Source organism: Epinephelus lanceolatus, chromosome 15 (assembly GCF_041903045.1).
Source record: "Epinephelus lanceolatus isolate andai-2023 chromosome 15, ASM4190304v1, whole genome shotgun sequence".
Classification (NCBI taxonomy): domain Eukaryota; kingdom Metazoa; phylum Chordata; class Actinopteri; order Perciformes; family Serranidae; genus Epinephelus; species Epinephelus lanceolatus.
The window spans coordinates 7,234,900-7,259,193 of NC_135748.1; the positions used below are offsets into that span (position 1 = coordinate 7,234,900).

A 24,294-nucleotide genomic window follows, 5' to 3' on the forward strand; every position below is an offset into this window, starting at 1 on the left:
TAAGCAACCTGATCTCACAGAAATACGTGAAATGACCACGACCTCTTAACACCGCATTCCGTGGTGGCAGCACGTAATGGGTTGAAATTACGTGCTGCCACCACGAAAACAATGCCAATGTAAAGTCAATTAGGATCCTCTCCCGTGGTGGACACACGGATTCCCTGATTCAATCACGTCACGTCAACCTCGTTTTCCTCAATGATATCTTTAACATTCCTGTACACACACAAAAACGCGGAAGTGTCCTTGCTAACTCAACAATATGACAGGTTAATGTCAAGGCCATAAAATAAAATAAATGTATTTTGCCAGCTTTTGATAGCGTAGGGCTTTAAGAGCATTGTGCTGTGGGCGGATGGGGCGCGTTCCACTACTGTTTTGTAGCTGCTGTCCGCTGTCTGTGGGCTTCATTCCATTTCAGATTGCCATCTGTCTGCCGTAACTGAATCCAAACGCCAGTAATAAATAAATAAATAAGAAGATAAAAATAAGGCTGAGCACAGAAGAACCAGAGAGGAAACACCATCACATGGAGCCGTCTGCCCCTGGCAACCCGGCCACCCTCCACTCCACCAGGGGAGAGTGGACCCCAAGCCAGCGCCACAGAACGGCTGCCCCGCTGGTTATACGTCCGACCATGGCAGCTGTCACACAAATCGCTGCTGAAAATTATACATTTTGATACAGGTAGGCTATATACATATTGCAAAACTCTGTAAAAGTACACCAAAGCATATTTTTGACGTGACGTGATTGAATCAGGGAATCCGTGTGTCCACCACGGGAGAGGATCCTAATTGACTTTACATTGGCATTGTTTTCATGGTGGCAGCACGTAATTTCAACCCATTCCGTGCTGCCACCACGGAAGCTTTTTCTCCACAAGACCGCCTCATATAGTTAGGATAAATGTCAGAGAACATATAGAAAACGACATGTAAACATGTTGTCTTACCTTAAATATATCTCGCGAGCTCTAGATAAAGCCCAGCTGGATCTTACTCCAGGTGGAGGTGTCTCGTCGTCGGTCACATCCAGACCTTGAAAATAAGGCTGCAACCGGTCCCATTCCTTGCAACAGAGGCACTCCTCTTCTGTGGGCACTGGGGCACAGCATTCACAGGTACACCACCAATCTCCAGAGCTACGCAGCCTTGCAGCAGCCATTCCTCCTCTCGTCCTCTACCTGTTGTGCCTCTCTCTCTCTCCTCTGTTCTTCAGTTTCACAAAGCTCTTCGTCAGTGTATTCTGGCTCAAATAAATAAGGGCGGCCATCAAACTCTGCAAAATCAAATTCCTCCTCCACAAAGTCGTAGTCTGGCAAAAAGTCAGCCATTATTCTATAAATCTTTCATAAAATAAATGAATGAACTTTTCAGGCTACTGTCCAGTTCAGCCTTCCAGCTGTTGCTGCTTGTTTTCGCGATATTTCAGGCACGGTATGAGATCGCTGCTTGTTCTCGCGATATTTCAGCCGCGCTTTGGAAAGCAGAGCTAAATGGTAAACAAATGTTCTGTTCTCTGACATTTATCATAACGAAACAAGGCAGTCTTTGTGGAGAAAAAGCTTGTTTAGTGGACTAACTTTGCACTTCAAGAGTATGCCCTTTCACTTACGTTTTAACAGGTCTGATGCTACCATGCACCCCGGCTGTATCTAGGCTAATGGCTAACATGCTAACTATTATTTTTATGTCACTAGTCACTTGAAACAAATTTAGGACGATAGGAGACAGGTTGAAATAAATCGAAATTTCTCTTTAACCTAAATTGTTTCTTCGTTGCTCTTTGCTGATAAAAAAGAATGAGAAGAGATAAAAAGGGGCAATAAGAAAGTCAAAAGCACTGAGGCTTAGTGAATCCAACCTTGAGCCAAAGCAGGGGTGTAGTGCTATTTGTTTAAGTACCACAGTACTATGTGTGCATTGGGGCAGTTAAGTTGTGGCTTAGTTCAAAGGTTATGTAACCAGTGGTGGCAAGTTTACATGCACCCCCACTAATTTGAGATGCATTTTGTTCTGGAACTGTCAACGCTGCTCAGCTAGCTAGCTGTAGCAGAAGCCAACCCGATAGGTAGCCCAAGGTGGGCAGGGCCATGAGTGTATAAAGTATTGGATGCAAGGCCCCATTCATTCCTATGAAAGTTGCTCAGTAGCGCATTAAACCAAAATAGTTCAACCCAGATGATTGGCAATGCTTCCGCACTGTGCAGGCCATAGAGCAGGCACACTTGAGACTTTGACTGGCTACTTCTGGTTTAGTGCTCCGTTAACTTAAATGGGGATAAAATTATTCAACTGTGCAGCTCCACTAGACTTTCCAAATGTTACTGGACCAAATGAATCGAATTTTGATTGTTAAATAATCATTTTGTGGAGGTTGTGACACTATAAAAACATATCAACTGATTAACAGAAGTCTCTTTTGCTATGTAAGTCTATCGGAAAAAGTCTTTTTGGGCTGCAAGGCATACAAAAATTGCACACTTCCTGGGGGCCTGGCATGGGCCTACATGGTTCTATCATTGTTTAACTAACATTACACCAATGTTACACCTTTTTAGCTGTTCATGTTTTCCTTGGAAAAAAAAAACAAGTGACAGGGTGTCATTCCAGTGTTCTCTGGCAGCACTACACCCCTGATCAGAACCCATCATTTCATATGTTGAGGTAACTAGAGCAAAGTGTGTATGAGCTTGGTTAGCCAATATTATAAAGCACTTTTGCTGTTGAAGGAAAAAATTTCATTAAACTATACTGAGTTATTTAGGTTACCTACAGTTGTTAACCTTAATGACATGATCCACATTTAGACGTAGGGTTCTATTTTAATGATGCAATTACAAATACCAGTGCAATGGGCATATGCACAAGGCCAAAGGGGATTTAAAACATACCATTTACTACATAGTCTGCTGTGCTGACTGTGCAGCACATGACAAGGGAAGGACATCAAGAACATCAGGGGCTTCTTAGAGTTAAGGTTCATAAAGAATGGGATCAATCCCCTGGCAATTACGAATATTCAGAAAACAATAAATGGTAATTCACCCTTTGGTCAAGCTATTTAAATGTCATTTAATTGACTTTGTTGCAAGATGAAAAGGTCAATGGGTCACCTTAATGACTAAGGATTATCCACAGGGGACAATGAATATTCATACTGTACTTAATGGCATATTAAAAGGTAGCTGTTGACCTGTCTTGCCCTGGAACAAGGAGTTGGGCAGATTGTGGGACGGTGTGACTCTCACTCATTTGCGATGCCTCATTTTTTAGCGCAGAAAAAAAAACAAGGCACTGTCATTCATAATTTGGCTTGACATTTTAATTTAAGTTTATTATTTGCTAAGTAGCTATTATTTCCAATGCTACAAGAGCAGCTATGCTACTGTGAAATGCTTGCAGACGTTAAACTCCAGTCGTCCTTTTTTGAGGTACTTGTTTTATAGATACAGATAACCTATCCAATAAACCAGATTGAAAAGGCCAAACGCAGTGGGAAAGAATATTCTTGAGTAAGAATCAATCTTGGAAACCCGCACATGCATCCTGTTTTCACGCCAGGCACCTGAGCGGCAGTCATCAAAGCAGCAGAAGAAGCTGGCGCAGTCTTTTCCATCCAAGCACTCATAAGCATAGTCACCCTCCTCGTGATAGGGCACGATGTTGTTCATCTGCAGCAGGGATGTACCAGGTCGGATATTCACCATGCTCGATGCTCTCTGCTGTAAAACAAAACACCCATTTCAGTATGTTACTACACTCTTTAAGAAATAGAGGTGCAAACCACACACATGTAGGGTTCTCAGGCTTGTCCCCAATGGGGAACAGTTTTTGGTTCCTGATAGAACCTTTTAGAAAGGTTCCTTCTGGAATCCTTTCAGAGGGTTTTACTGAAAACCCAACATAAAGGTCATACAGAAAATGATCTGTGAAAGATTCTTCCCAGAATGCCTTATGAGGGGTTCTACAGAGAACCCTTCCATGGCGTAATTCTTCTACCAACCATTCCACCTTCTCAGGGTGCTAGCAAGAACCCACCCATGGTATTGTACCGAGAGCTCTTTTTATAGTCCAAGGATTTCATCTAGAACCCAGGGAGACTTTAAAGATAGTAGCTGACTTTATTATCCATAGATCTCTATGTACTGTATATCTAAGACTTTGATTACTATAGGGTTTGCTTGGCTCCCCTTTGCTTTCCCTGTCAAATGCAGTACGTTAAGGCCCGAACATACTCGGGCAGAACGTATGCAGAACGGACTCCGCGGAGGTCCGCGCGGACTCAAAGCGGATGTCCGCAAGCCCTGTGCGCGCAAAGCCCGAATGACTGCGGACATTCCTCGCGGAGTCCGTTCCACGTACGTTCCGCCCGAGTATGTTCGGGCCTTTACGCAAATGCCGCTTTAAGCAATGTCTGACCCTTGGGTTTCACCGCGCCACTGTTGCTACTGACGGCCTGGAATCCGATCACCGTAATTCCATATTTCAACACTGGTGTTCTACTCAGGTGATGGTGAAATAAATTGCTAGTGTTACCACCACCGGCAACAACAGTAGCCCAAAAAACTAACATTACTTTTTCCTGGTGCATCTCTTTCGTCTCTCTTTCTTCATCCTGCACCTGTCTTTTCTGATCTTCTAAATGTTCTGTGGCGATGGAGCCTCTCCCAGCTGTTAACAAACTATGATGCTAACTGGCTAGCTGGGAAGCTTTACCCAGCATGCCTCCTTGGTTTAATTCTGTAAATGTACAATTAAGATTATTAAAGTTACAAATTGGGGTTTTTTTGTCAAACGCTATGTGCCATGGCATTTTTTCTGTTAAAGAGAGTTAGTGTGGTTTATCATTTGTTTTGTTCTATAATTCTAACCGTAAGTAAAAAGAGTATGCAGTTGATAGGAATCAACTTTCCTATTTGTTATACACTTTTTAAATGCTCTTCCCTGTTTGCCAACGCATGCCAGCAATTGTCTCAGCTATATGGCAGTGTGACGGTTATTCCAAAGACTCATATCATGTGGAAAATCAATACCAGTATACCGCCCAGCGCTACCCTTAGACTTACACAGAACCATTGAAGTTCCACTTCTCTCAGCCCTCCTGGAAGAACCCTTTTGGAACTTTCATTTCTACGAGTGTATGACATTAAGTGGGTTTAAAAGAAAGTGAGTGTTAAGTACCTGTGTGTTATTGTTGGCTTTAGATTTCTTGGTCTGTCTGTTGCTGGTGAAGTAGTGCAGGGTGCCGTACTCCATGAGGGCAGCGAAAGTGAAAATGAAGCAGACAGAGACAAACAGGTCCATGGCAGTAACATATGAAACCTTAGGCAGGGACTTCCTGGAGATGGTGCTTAGAGTTGTCATCGTGAGCACTGTGGTGATACCTAAATGGATTGTCACAGAGACAAATCACTCAGTGGGGATATTCTGACATAGTTGGACGCAGTGCCTCTTTCTGGCATTGGGGTAATTATTGCAGGAAACGTTTTTTTTTTTTTAGATCAATGTCTAGTACAATGATATACAGAACAAGGCACATTTGAACTCAGTTAAATTGTGTATGAAATAAGAACATATCAAACCTAGAGATGTGCGGGCTGGGACAGCATCCTTGTTGATCCAGAAAGAAACCCAGGACAAGACCACGATCATACTGCAGGGAATGTAGGTCTGGATGGTAAAATAGCCCATTCTCCGACTCAGGTCAAAAAAGATTGTCATGATTACGTATTCGCCTGAAAGTAAAACAACAAGGTAGATGTAGAAACAAATCATTAAGAAGTCAAGGCGGAAAAGTGAGATGTTCAAAGAATTTAGGTAAGGCTGGGTAAAGTGGAGCATATTATATGAAGAAAGGTATGTAACCTATTGCAGGTTGCCAGTTTTGTATGACTGGGGTAGTGTGCATTGTATAAATAATAATAAATAATAAAAAGGGCAACCTGGTTAGGAACTCCTGCAACGACACCATCTTGCCACCATGACAAATCGAGTCATGTAGTTCACTGCAGATAATTCCAGGCAAGGACAAAAAAACTTGACCTGTGTGAAGCTCAAACTCACGACTTTCAGATAATGAGACCGCGGCACTGCCTACTGCAGCCACAGCACAAAACGTTGCCAAACTGCACAAGTCAAATCTACAGTGTCTTTTATCTCATAAAAAGAAATGACTGCTTGTCCTTTCCACAAATCTTCCCTTGATGTTGAGACAGCAGTAAAAGCTTAATTCTACCACTGAACCACCAATGCTCACATGAACTGCCACAGTATCGCTGAAACGCGGGTTCGAGACTATAGTTCACTGCAGATAATCTCAGGCAAGGACAAAAAAGTCTTGCCCCGTGTAAAGCCCGAGTTCATGACCGTCGCATAGTGAGACTGATACTCTGTGAACCCCGCCTACGAGGCACAAGATGCTGCCAAACTGCATGACTGCTTCTCCTTTGCACAAATATCCCCTTAATGGGCAAGGCCCTATTCAAGACAGCAGTGAAAGCTGGGCATTGGACCCCGGTCTCCTGCGTGGCAGGCGAGAATTCTACCAGTGAACCACCAATGCTCACATGAAGTGCTACAGTATCGCTGAAACACAGGTTCGAGATGTGTAGTACACTGCAGATAATTCCAGGCAAGGACAAAAAAACTTGCCCCATGTAAGGCTCAAACTCATGACGTTCAGATAATGAGACTGACAAGCTGCCAACTGTGCCTATGAGGCACAAAATGTTGCTAAACTGCATGAGTGAAATCTACAGTGTTTTTTATCTCAACTGAACAGAAATGACTGCTTGCCCTATTCAAGACAGCAGAGAAAGCTTACTGCATTGGCCAGGAATTGGACCTGGGTCTCCCACGTGACAGGCAAAATTCTACCACTGAACCACCAATTCTCACATGAACTGCCACAGTATCTCTGAAACACAGGTTCCAGATGTGTAGTTCACTCAGATAATTCCAGGCAAGGACAAAAAAACTGGGCAAGGCCCGATTCAAGACAGCAGTTAAAGCTTACTGCTTTGGCAGGGAATCAGACCCAGGTCTCCCAGGTAGCAAGCAAGAATTCTATCACTGAACCACCAATGCTAACATGACGTTGTTATCTACTACACTGATGATGCCCACATCACAGCAGAAAAACATGTTTCCTTTCCATTGGTCTGTCTACATGCTGCTCTCAGCTCTTAGCTGGTCACACATTCCAGTGTCTTCTGATGTTTCTGTCCAGAAGGTTGCACCACCAATCACTTTCAGTAGCTCACAAAAAGCAAGATTAACGTTGTAAATAAAATATTTTTGCCCCCATTTTCTGCAGCACTGATATGCAGTATGTTCATGTAGCAAAGAAAACGAAACAAAGCAACCTGCAACATGATACATAAAGGCTATGTGCTAATGGGGGCTTTTGTTAAGTGGCATTACTAATGTAACATTAGATCAAGTTGGACGAAGTGCATTTAAAACATATTCCCTCAGATGCAAATCTGAACCATTCATAGATTGACATTTACCACAGAGTGACGCTTGTCAAATGAATGGTGGAAGGTGCTTTTTAGCTGATTTCCAGCCCAAATACAGAACAAAAACAGGTCCATACCAAGGACTGATTACTAACAGCAGTAAAAACTTATTGGACCCGGGTCTCCCATGCAGGAGGTCAGAATTCCACCACTGAACCACCAATGCTCACATGATTGCCTTTCTTAATACTGCTATGACAAGGCGCCATCCACGAGGCCTTATGTGTTCACAATGGTCAGCATTAGTGTTGTCACGGTACCAAATTTGGGACCCACGGTGCGATACCAGAGAAAGTATCACAGTTCTGAGTAGTATCAGGATACCACAGCAAGAATGAGGCAGATGTGCCTTTTGTCATTTATAAAAAGATAAATCACTTTTCTATAATACATCAATGATATTTCAATGGAATAAATTACTTATTGACTTATTCATACTTCAAAAACAGCATCAATAAGTGATTAACATAGGGGGGATCAAAATAAAATAAATAAATGAAATAAAAATCAACCAGCCTCCCCTGACAAGTAAAGAACAGTCCCTTCATAAGTAAAGAACAGTCTCTTCATAAGTAAAGAACAGTCTCTTCATAAGTTAAGAACAGTCCCTAAAGTGCGGTGAGGTTTGTGGACCGTTACCTGCCACAAAGAGAGAAATGTGAACGGCTTGTTTCACATACCTGTGTGCCACCACGGCTTGACTGTTCAGGTATTTCTGGGCAGTCATGACACCAACAAAGACTTATTGGACCTGGAGCCGGGCTTCTCGGTTGCCGATAAGCAGTTATCTTGCGCCACGGAGCACTATGGCTGCCGTATTTGACAGGAATATGTATTCCTGTCTGTGTCTGTGACCCCCGTTCAACCCACAACCGGCAGGATGCGCCTTTCGTTCCTGCTGCTGGTTGAAATCTGTACTCGCACAGTGTGCTCCTGAATGATTTCTTTTGCTTGCACAAAACTATTTTTAGTCGCAAATGTGAGTAAAATGCTCGCACCGTAGAGCTCTGTGGAAAACAAATCACTGTAGCATATATCAACAAATCTAGCCTTTAAGTAAAAATAAATAAATAATAACTTTCACTGCTTAAATATACTCAATAGCTCAGCTAATACCTGACATGTCACTGGACACAAACCACTGCAGCAGCATATTGAGTGCCAGGTGGCCAGCGCGCGCCGTTATTTGACGGCGCACGGACACTCAACCTCTTGTGATTGGACTTTGAACTTATCCCACAAGAGTGGTTCCCTGAGGTACCGTAGTACTACGGTACTCCAACATTATGGTATCATATGTACCATGGTGTTTTAGTACCGCGGTCTACCGTTGGTACCAGTATATCGTGCAACACTAGTCAGCATGATGTTGATTTTATTCATCTCCCCGAGCGACAGCAATGGGTTGGGATGGCATCTTTGCAGGAGCATACCTTCCACAGTGTTATCAGCAGTGCTAACAGAGCTGACAGAGCTAACAGTGTGCTCATATGATATACAGTGGTTTGAGCACTGGTGTATGAGCACCACTCTCCCGCACACACCTGGCCTGGGTAGCGAGCAGTACAGAGTAATAGCAATTAGCTAGAAATGAATTATTCTCTGCTCAGTGTCATTACTCCACTGTAACTTTACATAGCAAATAGTTGTTTGCTGCTATATGAATATCCTGAATGGCCTTGACAGAGGTCTACACTTTTCATGTTCCATTGTTATTTGAATATGAATTACAGATGATAAATTTGTAGACAGATAAGACTGCACATGTACAAAGGATTGGTTTACACCACTGTAACACAAGTGCAACACTGATTATATGTCATGATCTTGAAAAGTACTTTTACTAAACCTAATCCAAAGTCTAAATTCATGTACAACTGGAGACTGGCGACATAAAAGGACTTGGCCATATTCCTTTACCTGACTGGGTGTGCGCCACATCAGAGCTGTTCCTTAACCCTACAAAGGCAAACTGGTAGAGTCTCCAGTACCGCTGGTCTGCCACCTCCACTGCCCGTCTCTGCCACCGGTACATGATCTCATTCTTGGGATAACCATCTATAGAACCCCCGAACAAAGACAAAAAATAAATGAATTAGAAGCCTTACTGATGCCTATACATCTGTCATCTAGTGTACTGTACATCACAGGGCAACACTGCACCATGGCAAGGCAAAGGGGAGCATTCAAGATGGAACTGACCTGCCCAGTCTCATGAAAGTTCTTCAAATGAGCAAGATGTCTGCAATTGCTTAACAGTCTGTGCACTACAGTGTGGTAGGTAATCGCAGGCTTTCATAGGCATACCTGTAATAGTCAGTAGTAGGTCATTTGTGCAGATGTGAGCTAGTGTTTACTCCCAGGAAATAACCAGTCTGGAAGTAATTGCTCTTCCTGGTGCTGGAGTCACATGCTTTGACTTTTGATCGGATCTTTCTCTTAAAAGATTTTATGCTACTTCTGTCACTGCTACTGAAAGCACTATTTGCACAACTGCAAGAGCATGTTGGCAGAAAACCAAAATGTATGTTCTTTAACAAATAACCAATGCTGTTGTTTTTCAGGTGAGGGCTATTTGGTCATTTTAGTAGTTATGTTGATGAAATTACCACTGGTTTGTGCTCATTTGATGACATTTTGTGTGACTGTACTGGTTCGAACATTTGTTCTTAACTCCATGGAATGGTCTTTGCATTTTTCACCAGTGTGGAAGATTAACATCATGACAAGACATGAGAGGCTGAAGCACAATGCAAGAGACGAATGAAGGATGACACAGACAGCATGAATCAGACTGGGAGAAGGTGCATAATTCATTAAGTCTGCCAGAGAAAATGGGACTGGGTGACCTCCTCTCTCCGCTGGTGGAGCAGATGATAGATTGGTACAGGCTTAGAGAGGGCAGCCTCAAGCAGATGGGCCTTTTGGCAAGGAGAAGGAACCAGGGCTTAGCCACTATGCTAGCCCACACAGAAGCTCCTGTCTCTGGGCACGTTACGGAAGTTGAAGTCAAGATGGCGGGGTCAAAAATGGGAGGGGGAAACGTCTGACCACCTACAGCTTGAAAACTCCAGTGGACACGAGTGCTCATCCATTGGAAAGTTATGCAGCTTAAGGTAACACTCCGCATTAATAGTCAACCTGACAGAAACAGAATTGTGACAGAGAAAAAGCATGTCTCAGCATTTCCCTCCCAAGTGTGACTGAACATAGAAAAGGTACTTCATGTTTTCTCTGTAATTACACCAACAAATGCAGGAAAAAGACCATTAAATCATACCTAAAGAGATCAACACCTAATGATAAAAATACAGATGCACACACTAAAGCTGCACAAACAACAACTTTTGAAGACTTGATTGTTCAACATTAAAATGGCTACAAAAAGGTTAGCAAACTGGCAGCATAGCTGTCCCACCTCAGTGTGTACATGACTCTGCCATTGCTCCACAGTCTCAGGAGGCGGTTGGGAGTGGTGATCCAGTGGGCATCCGATTTGCGGGAATTCCTGAAGAATGTGTCGGGAATCCAGATTTTGCCTACCATGTTACTGTTTAGCATGAGCAACTTCATCGAGCTGTTGAACTTCAGTCGGCTGTCATACCACGTCTGGGCAAAAAAGATGTCAATGGTGTATTCCTGCAACAGAGTTAGGAAAAGCATGCAAATATATTTTTATATATACATTGGACTGGATTGGATTTTGTATTATTTCACAAAGTAAGATCTGTGCAAACAAAAGTTTATGATGCTTACACTGTTTGTTCAGCAAGATATTCTTTACAAATGAACACCACTTTTAGGATTTTTGAAGCATAAATGCAGTTGCCAAAAGTAAAAAGTAACGTTAAACTATAAACAAACTACACCAAGGTCACATGACTTCTCGACGTGGTGACATTCTGTAGTCTCAAGCCACTTGTCAGCAACTGCCTTTTTTAAGACAGGTAGAAGCTTCCAAATTTACAAGTAGGGTATTTATTGATGTATTTTATGTTGTAGAACAAAACGCAAATTTCTCTTAAGGCTTGTGTTCACCTCAGGCCTTGTTTCAGGCGTTTAGCCAAAAACACATTAAAAAAAACCCACTGACTTAGAGACGAGGGAACTGAAATTACAAAAATGCTAACTCATCTTTGTGTTTTAAGACTAATTCCCGCTTCACTTCTGGAGTGACTTAATTACTGGATGGATAGACAGCAATGAGATTTGGTTCAGACTTTCATTTTCTCCTTAAGATGATTTGTAATTACACAATCATCAAATCAAAGTTGTAAGCTGTCAGTAAAATACTGTATACGTATGTATGTTCTTGGTTCCAAGAATGAATCCTAATGACTTGCAATGTCCTGACCTTTACTCTAGCACCAACAAAAAGTTAACATTTCTTGAGAGTGAAATGTCTCCACAGCTATTGTTTGGATAGCCATGAAATCTGTCATACAATCAAACAAATAAAATCTCAAATCGAGGTCTACTAACTAGCTTTGTGCAGCACTTTCAACTGCATCTCAGTAGATGGAAGCTGAAAGCTCTCGGAAAACTAATCTTGAGTCTTGTATTAAAATACCATCGCCAAGAAACTTAAAAAGAATCAACTTTCACATTCAACTACCGACAGGATTTCCATTCATTTTTGTACACATCTGTGGTACCCAGAGGATAAATACTGATTACCTCCTAATACTGTAAAACTATAAAAACGTAACTCCATTTTTGTTTGTGCTTTCTGTTAATTTGACATTAGTAAGTCCATTATCCATTATATCAGCAGACAAAAAACAAAGGGAAAACATGGGGCAGTCTCACCATGTTGATGGGGTCGACTGGTCCGATGCTGTTGACATACACGGCTGTTTCAATCACTGTCGGCCTCACTGAAACATGACAGAAGACATACTGCATTGACAGAAACGGCATCAACCTTTGTAAATGTTTGTTAGCTGATGTCCAAAAAGATGCTATCTAATCTTATCAACCTAAAGAGATATACTCCATCCATTCCACTCCATCCCATTGTTTCCTTACCCCTCTGTTGAGGCACACTGATCCAATAGTAAAAGGTGGAGCTAGAAACACTGTAGTCCAATTATTGGTCTAAAGAGTGGTCACTCTTGCTTGACAAGGACTTATTGCAAACACCTGCTATTGTTAAATATCCCATCAATTACATCAGGGACTCTAAACACACCGGCCTGTTCTTTTATGTTCTGAAAAAGTTGCCATGCAAACCCTGGACAATCAACCAGGTGCAGACATTCCTCTGCATCTTCAGTGACACAGCTATAACCTAACAACACCATTAAAAGTACTGTCAGCTGTAGAAGTGCCAGGGTTAAGGTTCATGTCCATACTGGCTATGTCTGGTTGTCAGGGTACCGAAAATGGAAATGCATCCTTTGTAAGTGGACAGGGTGAGGATTGTTACTGAGTTCTACAAGTTATTAGGGTTGTCTTGAATTGAAGGGTGGATTGGTGGCAGGAAACAGACTGGCAACAGCAATTCAAGTAGGTAGCATAAGGCCAGGACTGTTGTGCGTAAAAAATTTGGCATTTAAAAATGTACAAGAATGCCAGAATGCATATAAATACACTACTACTATATTGCCTAAGAGGTGGGTGAAACAATCATGTCTCTTAGTGTCAGCAAATGTTTGTTTTAATGCCCAGCTCTAATCTCAATTACTTCAATACTTTACAAGTTGTTATGTATATATTGAGTATTAAAAATACAATATCCAAGACTCAGCTTTCTTTGTACTATCCAACACTACAGATTTCTGGGGAGACTGAAATATTCCAGCAACTACTGACCTTTTTACACAACAAACCATGACATGTTACTCTTACACAACCACTCAGTGAATCATTGTTATGTTCTGTTAATCTAGTCCATGTGCACTCAATCTGCATGAACACCTGTGCAATGGCCTAGGCACTGTAGAGGTGGTTTTCTATGACAAATCAGAGCAACTTACAACAAACACAGCAACACGGCACAACAAAGTAACTGTTAGGGCAAAATGGACAAAAACTCCTAAAGGTTCTCAGTATCATTTAAAGTTTGAATATCTATAGTTTCATGACAACTCAGCAAATTACATACAAAATTACATAATTACAATGCAGAGGCACAGAGGCACATACACACTATTTGACTGACCAGTTTCTGTTGTACCATCTTAAAAATGTCAATGACAAATGCAACCAACCAAATACTGTATATGTGGTGGCTCTCAGCTCCTCAGAGCAACCTATGTAACTTTTGATGAACAGCAGCCATTACTGCTGAGGTCAAATGTGAGTTGAGTTTTTCATTTGTAAGAGGAAGAATGTATCATTCTCAATGTTGAACAAGGTTATATACAAGGTTCTCCCCAGATAGCAGCAGCTGTGACATTGTCTTTTCACAAATGTTTTCATGCAATGCCATGGCAGTAACCCATACTGCACAAGGCTATTTTAGAACTTGCTGTTCTGTGGTAACAGAATTTAAACAAAGCAAAATTCATTTGAACTCAACTTGCCTCCGATGTCAGGCCGCAGTTTGTTGTCGTAGCCCAGCAGCAGTTTATTTAGGATCAAAGTCACATCGCTCTCGTAGACCTTCGGTGATAAGACCCAAGTCTTATTTATGGGCACATCTTCATAGTCCTCTTCTTCTTGTTTACTGGGCCCAAAGGCTGCACTGTGGAGAAGAAAATAGAAACACTGTAAGAAACATGGCTGATGAGACCCTTATTCACTTTTTTTGTATAATTCAATTGGAATATTGTAATGTTTTTCAGGCCTGTCACGTGCTAGTACCATGAGTCCTCAAATGGTTCAGAATGCTGTAGCGAGAACTCTGACTAAAACTAAGTAAACCAGTTTTATCTATCTTTCATTGACTCTCGTTCTATGTCAGATCAGACTGTAAGTTGCTTCTGATGACTTGCAAAATTCTAAATGGGCATGCCCCTCCCTACCTATCTAATCCCCTTAAACCTTACACTCCAATCAGGACTGTCGGGTCTCAGAATAAAGGGCTCTTGTCTGTCCCCAGAGTTAAAATGAAGTCAGCGAGCCACAGGGTCTTTCACGGCCCCTTCCTCCCTATGGAAAAATCAGCCTAATTCTGTTGGGCCAGGCCCTTCTTATTGTAAGGGCCACAGTTTTAAACCGCTTAGAGAGATCATGGTGTGTATAGATACCCTCTTTGCCATTTTACACAATGTTGGGCTGTAGTACTCTCCAAGGACAAAAGTCAGATTCTGCTGGTAAAGGCCTGCATTTGTTCTGTTCTTATTTCAGCGAACATCACACAAAATCAGCTGTCTCTGCAAACACTGAAATAATTTATTCTGTGATCAGCAATGAATATAAATAAAGCCTTTTTTCAATTGTCTTTTGTTTCTACAGTGTGAAGTATAAATAAATATATATATATATATATATATATATATATATATATATATGTATTTTGGGAAAAGCTTCAGATCATCTCAGATACAAATCTTAAGCCCCATTTTCACTGCATGAAACAGGCATTGTTGAACTTCACTCAACTCACTTGGAACTGTTCTTTTTTGGATTTTATTAAAAGGTTGGGGATAGCATCCGGTATCTAGCACTTTTTTGTGGTACCATTTCAGTCGAAGTCGTGAACGAGCAGAGCCGATACTGAAAGTTGGTGTTAAAACACTGCCAACCACTGATGGGTCAGAGAGAATTGTCACTCATGCAGCAAGGGACATCCTGCGCAAAACTACCATTTTTAAAATGGCAAAGCCTCTGTCAATAGTGACTTCAATTTTTCTATTCCCCTTAACCCAGATTTAAAAAATGGCAGCACGCAAAACCCCAACATGGTCAATTGACGAATTGCCTAAATTCCTCTGTTTGGTTGCCAATAAAAGAATCCGCTGCAAGCTAGATGGGCAATGTGTCACATTGGAGATGATGTCACAGCAGTTTCATGTGGTGTCAGCTAAGAGTCCCACTTCTATTGACTGGGTACTATCTGCAGTGGAAAATAAAAGTGAGACAAGTACCTGGTACCAAAAGTGAGTCAAGTTGAGCAGAACCACACAGTGGAAATAAGGCATAAGTCACATACAAACACCCAGTGGATTCAGAGAAGCAGAATGCTCAGTGAATACTATGCAAAAGGGCATGTTGAGGATGTAACTTCAGAATGAAACAGAGCTGTCGGCAGTTTGTGTTTTCTGCCACTCTGCTATGCTGGCTATTACAGGAAGTTACACATGGCTGAACTCTCAGTCTATGCCAAAGTGTGCCGCTGCTCTTCTGTTAATGAACATGGACCTGATACTGTAAAGAGACCTGAGGACTTGGCATTCAGCCCAGACTGTTAGGTTACCCTTTCCTGGATGACTTCTAATACCAAGGACATGGTACAATAACCCAGTGCAGCAGAAATGAACCCTGCTGCTTTCTGATATCACCAGAGAAGAAATAATACTGTACAGCGCTTCACTAGGAAACCATGTCCATCTGAATCTGAAAGTCTAGTAAATGTGAATCTTTTTTGTCACACATTTAGGGTAATATATTTTTTTCTTTTCCTCCACCAGCAGCAGGGCATAAGGAGAAGACGTGGCCTGTTAATATGCCTGTGTCCATCCAAACACTTTAGCACAGGACAAGATATCTGAGCAAATGATGAAAAATTGTCATGAAATCTGGTATGGATATTAATGACCCTGAAGAACTATTCCCAATGACTTTGATGACACCCTCACTTTGTGCCAAGCTCAACTGTGTGATTAATTTTCCCTTAATGAACATGTCAGTCTATAATGGTTAAAAACTAATTACATTTACATGGTGTGCTGTACATGGCTTCTATGGATTTGCATGGCCCCAGAGGACAAACATGGAGATTAACCCATCCAATGAACCCTGTTCAAACATGGACGTAGTGTCTATCAGTGTCATGCATGACCCATAGGTTTCTAAAGAGAAGTTTGAAGCTGGGATTTGGGTTTATTATTTGCCACGATTGCTTGCTTATGTCAGCTCATAGTTCATGTAATTCTGCATTATTAAAATGTGGGCCTCAGTTTTGTTTTGGCCATTATATTACATCAATTAATTTGGCAGATGCTTTTGATTTACATTTTTTACCAAACACACACAAAGGAGCAAGTACACTGGGTATAGAAGATGACATGGTTTGAACAACCAACCCTATGAAAAATGGCTGGTCCTCTCTCCCTACAGAGCTACAGCTGCCCAGTATCCACATATATTGACTCTAACAGTCAAATGCTGATTCATCACCTAAATTGTCGCAGGCCACCTCTTCTTAAAGACTCAAAAGGTTTCCAAAGGCATGATGTGGAGAAGTTCAAAAAGGGTCAAATTAATGCAAATGCTGTCTAACACACTGGGTGACAACCAACCATTGTCATACAGCAAGGTTCCTATGAAATCTCACAGAAATGCATGAAATGGACAGGGCACATTAAGTGGCGGTGGGCATGTTATGTGTTAAATTTACATACTGGCAACACAAAAACAGTGCAAATGGAAAGTCATTTATGAATGATCACACTTTTGTTGTGAAACGGTCGCTTAGGGTTTAGTTTAGGGTTTAGGGACAGAAATGTTTTTGGTTACGTTTAGAGAACAAAAACCCTTGGTTAAGTTTTGGAAATGATCAGGGTTTCAGCCAAAATAACTACATACAGGACATAAGTGAGGTAAACTTATGTACTTTAAAGTAAAGTATCTACTTTAAGTACTTTGTGTAGTTATTAGTTACTTTGCGTGGTTACGTAAAGTATCTAGCTAAAGCAAATTGCGTAGTTACATAGAGTATCTACCTTAAAGACTTGGTGCCATTACATAAAGTATATACCTAAAGTACTTTGGGTATCTACTTTAAGTACTTTGCACAGTTACATTGAGTCCGAAAAGTCATGTGACTACTTTGACTTTGGTTTGACACAGGAAATTAACAGCGGTCTCCTGGTTGATAGTCCAGGTTTGTTTGACCCATCCACCACCCCTACTGCTCGCTTTTGGCAGACTTTCTGACTCTTTATACTGATATGCATGTGTCCAACGCGACAAAAGATTCTCATTGACTTTGAATTGGCACTGTTTTCCTGTTGCCACCAAGTAATTTTAACACAATTATGTTCCCACTACTGCGTCATAAGTTATTAAGTGTTCATGGCCACTTAATTTATTTTTCTGAGACTGTTGGCAGTCAATTGTTGGTTTCTATTCCATGTTATGCATAAAAAAAGAAATAGAAATTTGTCACTCTGAGATAACTGCCCTGTCAGAGCCTAGCTATCTATACTTTGCATATACACCCCCAGCCTCTGTGTATCTGTACAGTATGTGTGAATGCACTGTTTTGCTTCCAGTAAGACTCCAGATTATCCAAATTAATTTTATAGAGGTCAAACTAAAAGAAATGTTGCTAATAATCCAGTACTGTACAACGAAAACTGTCCATACACAACTAGAGTAAGTACAGGTCAAAGTTGAAGCAGGAGTTGGGTCTGTGAACTGAAAAGAGATACAGAATTATCCTTTAACTTGTTTTACTGTTGACAGTTGGATATTGACATTTGCTTGTGAGAGATTTAATTTTAAGTCATTTCCAGCAGGCTTTTCAAAAGATGCTCATCAGTTGTCCTTGATTCCTCTCTACACCTGACAATAGTTCGTTGTTTTATCCTGTGTGAGACAGCTTTATTTGATTTGGTGTTAACGTTTTCAGTCTTGTTGCAAAAACTAAGGTGCTGGTGTAGCCTGGAGCCAAAAGTTTTTTTTCAAAATTCTGATAAAAACGGTGCAGACTAGGCGGAGTGGTGAAGGTACAAACAATCAGCAAGCAATACATCGAAATGCGGAAAAAACTGACTTTGTATTTCTAGTTTAATGTTTGGAGTTTTCATGCTCTGTTCATTACAGAACAGTCAGAGTTTTCCTGTGGGGGCCATTAGAAGAACTCAAGCTGACTGTAACACTGTGGCACTGCCGCTAGCAATGAGCTGGTTGCTGCTTGAGTTCAGCTGAAGTTTAAAATCACACAGAGACAGAGTTCCACTGAATCTCCGTGCTTTGACTCGGTGTGTTGATTCAACTGGAGCCCCGGAGCCTTTTAATGGTGATTCACTGATTGTGCACCAGTTCAGTCTGTCTCAGCATGTTTTTCTTCAGGGACTTTTCTCCACTGTCATCTGTTCTAGTGGTTGCTTGACAAGCTAAAACCAACAAAGCCACCACCGATCACCAAGTTGAAGAACCAAAGGTCTCCTGAGCATGTGGCCTGAAACCCTGGCAGCTGGTCACCACTTACAGCATTATATTGATAATCAAATCATGTCAGACAGCTCTTAATGATGCTTTTGAAATAATTTAAGAGGGAATAAATAAAGATTTCTGTGAAGGAAATATCTGTATGCACAGTATTCAGCTTAGCTTGTGCATGCCTATAAGTTAAGAGAAGCTTTGTATTATCTGCCCAGACTCTGCGCTGCAGCTGGCAGACTTCCAGCTGTTCAGAGCAGATCACGACACAGAGCTCTCCGGCAAATTGAAAGGTGGAGGTATCTGTTTTCACACCACCAGTGGCTTGTGTAATGATGTAGCAGTGATCCTACAGCACTGTTCTCCTGATCTGGATACTTCTTTCATAAATTGTAACTCTTTCTCCCCTCATGAATTTGTTTTATTCATACTGGTCTGTGTTATATTCCACTGCAAGCCAACATGCAGGAGGCTCAGCGCACACTTGCCAACCAGATCTGTATGTGGAGCAGACAAACCTGGACTACTTATTGTGCTTGGCGACTTTAACAGAATGTAATCTCAGCCATGACCTCCCCAGATACAGATTTCTTTAACACTTGACCGTAGAGGAGAATATGTTGTCCAGGGAGGGAGATTGTGATCAATCCACCACCCCAACCTGCCTCCTTACAAGCATTCTGGGCTCTTCCTTGTTGACTGCCATCAACGCATCAGTCACATGATCACAGCCTTTCAAAATACATGGGATATGTACAAATTTGGATGCATTACTTTACATAGGAAAACATACAAGAAATTTGTGAGAACAGCCTGGTGTTTTGTGATCCCTCCGTCAAGCCAACCTGCCTCCTTACGTGGACTACTTCCTTCTTTTCTCCTTTCAGCACATTGGTCACGTGATCGCTGCTTTCCTGATTACCTAGCTTGAACACAAATTTCTGGCTCATGATTACATGGTTTAAACAAATCGTGGTGGAGTCGTTTTCGTAGGTATACATGCAAACAATGCATGAGAACAACCTGTGTAATAATATATAATATGTGTTCATAGGAAAAGTTAGAATTGTTGACAAGTACTTTATATTTAAAGACACCAAACATGTCTATTTACAACTACAATATAATGTGTTGTAAACCATATTTGTGTACTGCTTATGAAGGCTTTATAGGGGGACTTAAAGTGTAAGCATTGAGTTAATGTGATACTAATGTCTACTAGGGCCGTAACGGTACATGTATTTGTGTCGAACCGTTCAGTACGCGACTTTCAGTTCGGCACGACCCTGTACCGAATTATTGGGCGCAGGATATTATTTTATTTTATTTTGTTTTATTTTAATTCCGTTTTTGTGAGCCGAACCATTTAAAATATCTAGTTCCCCGACGGACAAAATTGAGTGACGGACCGAGTCCGACCGTAAATCTCCGCTTTCACTTTGTGCAGCGCATTCTTGCATTTTGACAACATGGCAAGTGAGCCTGACAAACCTGAAGACCCACCCGCAAACCTTAAGTCCTCCGTTTGGGAACACTTTGGTTTCAGGGTAAAATACGAAGATGGAAATAAACAAGTGGACAAGACAAAAGCAGTGTGCCAACACTGCAGAACAGCGGTCGGGTATGTACTTGGAAACACGTCTAACATGCTAACGCATCTAAAGCGACACCACCCGAGTTTGAACGTTAACCGGCACGACTAGAAAAAGCAATCTGGTGCAAACTACGATATTGTCGTCGTTTAAAAAGAAAGAGCGTTTCCCTGACCATCGCGCTAAAGAAATAACCAACGCCATTGGAGCTGAGTAAAATTGTTTAAGCTGCACTTTAGATATAAGCATGTTTTGTTTACTGCACTTTAACAAAGTGGGAAAGCTAGGTAAGTTCCTAGTAAAACTGAATCTGAGCAGGCTTTAAAGCTGACCAGCTGCACTATACTTTTTATTTTAATTGAGTAAAACTGTTAAAGCAGAAATGTATATTTATATTTTTCATTCAAAAAATGTGTTAAAAAAACAGCAGGATTTTATTTTTCACTTTTATATTTCTATTTTCATTCAAACAATGTGAAAAAGCAGGATTTTATATATATTTGTTTCATTGAAAAATTGTGTAAAAAGAGTTAACTGTTGTGGTGGTATGTTTTAATGAGGTTACCAATAAGTAAAAGATATTTAATAGTTGTTTATTTTTTTCATTACTGTACCAAAAAAAAATGAACCGTGACTTGTGTACCGAGGTACGTACCGAACCGAGATTTATGTGTACCGTTACACCCCTAATGTCGACAGTATGAGCACTTTTTTTCATTTACTCTTTAATAACCTCATAGTCCTTAATTTGTTTTTTCAAAACAAATTAAGGACTATGATCCTTATGATCGCCTCCAGTCTTCAATGTAATTTGAATTTAATTTCCTGCTTCTCATTCGCTTACTCACTGAAAAAACAGAATCTATGACAAAGCAAATATTGTTAAACTATTGTAGACACAAGATGTCTTCTACTGCACAAGGTCATTCTCAGTGAATGTGCCCCTGAGGCTTCAATACACCTTTCTCATTCCAAAGTCATCATTTTGTAAGTTGCATATGGGACAATGACTGGCTTCAAAACAGGTTGTCAAGTCATACGTCTGTGCCCATGAAGGTTTTGTACTTCAGCAGCTAGATATGAAAAGAAACTCTGCACAGTCAAGCTAAAACATCACGATGAAGAAATAAACTATAAGCAACACACATGATTAAGGACAAGATGACATATGGCATCACTGTCACTTTAGAGGATATAAAGCTATCACCACAAAATGTTATGCTAGTTTTAAGGGGTAGGCTACTACCAATGTTATAATCCCTCTCAGCCTGTGAAACCATTGTATGAACTCTTATGTCAAATCTGAGAAAATAACCCTGATGATATCATCTCTGCTTGGGCTTGACACCACAATTTTTTAACCAGAGGTGGGGCAAACTCATTGTTTTGCAAGTCACAGGCACTGTAGCATATGGTACCATCTGCCAGTACCACAACAAGATGACTTTCTATGTTGTCTTGTCTTAAACTCATCTGATATTGGAGAAATGTCTTTAACTTTCTCTTCCAAGATTTGTAAGACATTGTCTGTAAGGCTATTCTTCCTTTAAAGTAATACTGTATGTTGTTGTATGTTAAATGTCTAAAGGAAATAAAAGGTTAACATTAGTTAATTCAGGAAATGAACTGAGTCATGGCAGACTTTTAAAATAACATACTTTATAATCTTTGGGCTTGGGGAAAGGTATCATGTATTTTCAAGTCAAAGCGAAGTCACCAGTCATTGGTGTTTAAGTCCAATTCAAGCTGCAAGTCTTTTTGATTGTTCCAAGTCGAGTCTAAAGTCATAAAATTTAATGTGACATGAGTCCACACCACTGTTTGTAACAGAAAGCCTACGTTATAAACATTTAAAAGGTAAAGGCAATCACTGGGAAGAGGGGGGAATATCTAGGTGCATTATGGGAAATGTAGGACCCGGGAGTTTGATCTCTAGGGACTAAAAGTTATCTGTGCCTCTGCTGCTTCAATTTGAACCATTCTTATAATGCAACGTATTCTTATAGTGTTGTTTGTATGATATCCTATGAAACATGCATGCACAACAGTTTGTATGCTATCCTACAAAACTGCGCTCCAAGAATTACGTTACGTCCTTCATGTACAATTACGTAATTAACATAAAGTTATGGGTGTTAGGTTTAGGCAATGAAAGTTACTGTGGTCAGGTTTAGGAAGAGAAATACAGTGAGGATGTACCTTAAATTGACTCAAAGATTCCAACCTAAAGTCGGACCTGCCTCCTTAAAGCACTTGGAACTGCTTCCAAATACACGGGATATGTTTGAATTTAGGTGCATTGCTTTTCATACATGTATAATGATAACACAGGAGCTCAGAGTGGCTCCAATTGCTCTGTGGGGTGGACCTCAGCATTGACTAGCCTACACTATTTCAACTCACCAGATCACTTCATGAAAACTGTAACTTAATGAGGTGTGATTTTAAATATGGCAGGCAGACACACTAGTAATTGACATTACAGAAACTTTGATTTATTTATTTATAGTATTATCATAAGACTCCCTACCTTTAAGGCTCCAAATCTTAAGTGTGCATTGTGCATTACCAGACCTCAAACAGGCGTGTGAGACTTTAATATGCAAAATGATTTTGTTGAAAAAAGACATGTAGTGTCTACTCAGCAGCTCAGCAGCTACTACCTAACATGTTCACATTCCTCACCTGGAGGAGTAGGCCTGCCCTTACCAGGACACAATTTACACCTCTGTGACAGAGGTCTCCTCTGAGGCTGAGCTAAGTGATGTCTTCCAAGGAACAAAATCATTTATCATCCATCCATCAATCGCCCACATGACACCCCACTGCTGTAGGAAGACAGATAAAGGCTTAAGGCATACGACAGACACTCTGAAACTACAAAACTCACATGCAGGTGTAATAAAGCCACCCTCTCTTTGTCCTCACAATACACTTCGATATGAAACAACGGGGTTCCGCGCAGATTAAGGTAAAATGTAGACATATGACTCAAGGCAAGTTCATTTTAAGAACATTTCCCGACGAGGCAGAGGATCAAACGTGTCCCTGTAAGGCCCCAAAGCTCACACAACGACCCGCTGTTGTGTGATCACAGGTACAATACAAGATACGGAACGCAGCGATCCCCGTCGAGGGCAAAGACATGAGGAGGCGGCAACATCTGCAACCATTTCCCCTTACAAAGCTCCCTCCTCTCGTCATGATGGAGACACCCCTGCTTCTTCGCATCCATGCACACTTACCAGAGTCCAAGGAGAGCCAGAAGCAGCCAGGGGTTCATGGCTTTGTCCTGCACAGCTCTGACGAAACGCCACTTCATTCTCTGCTCCACAGCTGGCGGACCAACTCAACAGTGTCCACGGAGAAAAAGAAACAGTGGAAGAAATCGGAGTTTTCTGTCGTCGGGTCGCGTCTAAATGCAGCCGATGGGGTTTAATAGTAGCGACGGCAGGATGTGAGAAATGCGTCCATGGTGTGTGAGGAGGGGGAGGATGTGGCAGAGTGAGTGAGGCTGCTGCCGGGGAGCTGACTCTGCTTTAGTCCATCTGCAGTGCCGCTAACAGGCTGCTCTCACACTGCTGCTCTCACACCGCTGCGCTACACAACATGGATTTCCTTTACTGTTCACAAAGACTCACTGATGGTTGGAGATTTCCACTATTTCTTAACTATTATTCACGCTGACGTTTATCTATGCTTGGAAAGCAGAGCTCACTATGCAGATGTAACCTGCTTCACATTCACATCAGCTGCTGTGTAATCCATTTACAGCGCAGGAGTGTAGCCACATCATGCAGTGTGCTGGTGACCAGTGGACAGTGTCCACAAGAGAAAACCTCAGGCTGTTAGTCTCAGAGCAGCTTCAGCAGTTGGGGTTTGGATTCAGTGCAACCCCCA

At 41.3% G+C, this 24,294-nt stretch overlaps 1 protein-coding gene across 1 annotated transcript; it reads right to left on the reverse strand.

Annotated features, from left to right (window-relative positions):
• Window positions 1–168: 168 nt before the first annotated feature.
• On the reverse strand, window positions 169–24,048 carry gabrg1 (gamma-aminobutyric acid type A receptor subunit gamma1). Its single transcript, XM_033641941.2, has 9 exons — window positions 23,640–24,048; window positions 14,056–14,216; window positions 12,338–12,405; window positions 10,947–11,167; window positions 10,587–10,669; window positions 9,449–9,586; window positions 5,591–5,743; window positions 5,190–5,392; window positions 169–3,730 (listed from the first exon to the last, which is right to left on the reverse strand). The coding sequence occupies exons 1-9, from the start codon at window positions 23,714–23,716 to the stop codon at window positions 3,449–3,451; spliced, it is 1,386 nt and encodes a 461-aa protein (XP_033497832.1). The 5' UTR covers window positions 23,717–24,048; the 3' UTR covers window positions 169–3,448.
• Between the last annotated feature and the right edge of the window lie 246 nt (window positions 24,049–24,294).

What these genes read in the sequence shown, in the direction of transcription:
- gabrg1 (XM_033641941.2), bottom strand. Translation starts at nt 23,716, where the DNA reads ATGAAGTGGCGTTTCGTCAGAGCTGTGCAGGACAAAGCCATGAACCCC. An exon ending in CTGGCTCTCCTTGGACTCTG is followed by an intron (nt 14,217 to 23,639) that starts GTAAGTGTGCAT and finishes TCTTCTCCACAG; the next exon opens with TGCAGCCTTTGGGCCCAGTA. An exon ending in ACTGCGGCCTGACATCGGAG is followed by an intron (nt 12,406 to 14,055) that starts GCAAGTTGAGTT and finishes GTCATGTTTCAG; the next exon opens with TGAGGCCGACAGTGATTGAA.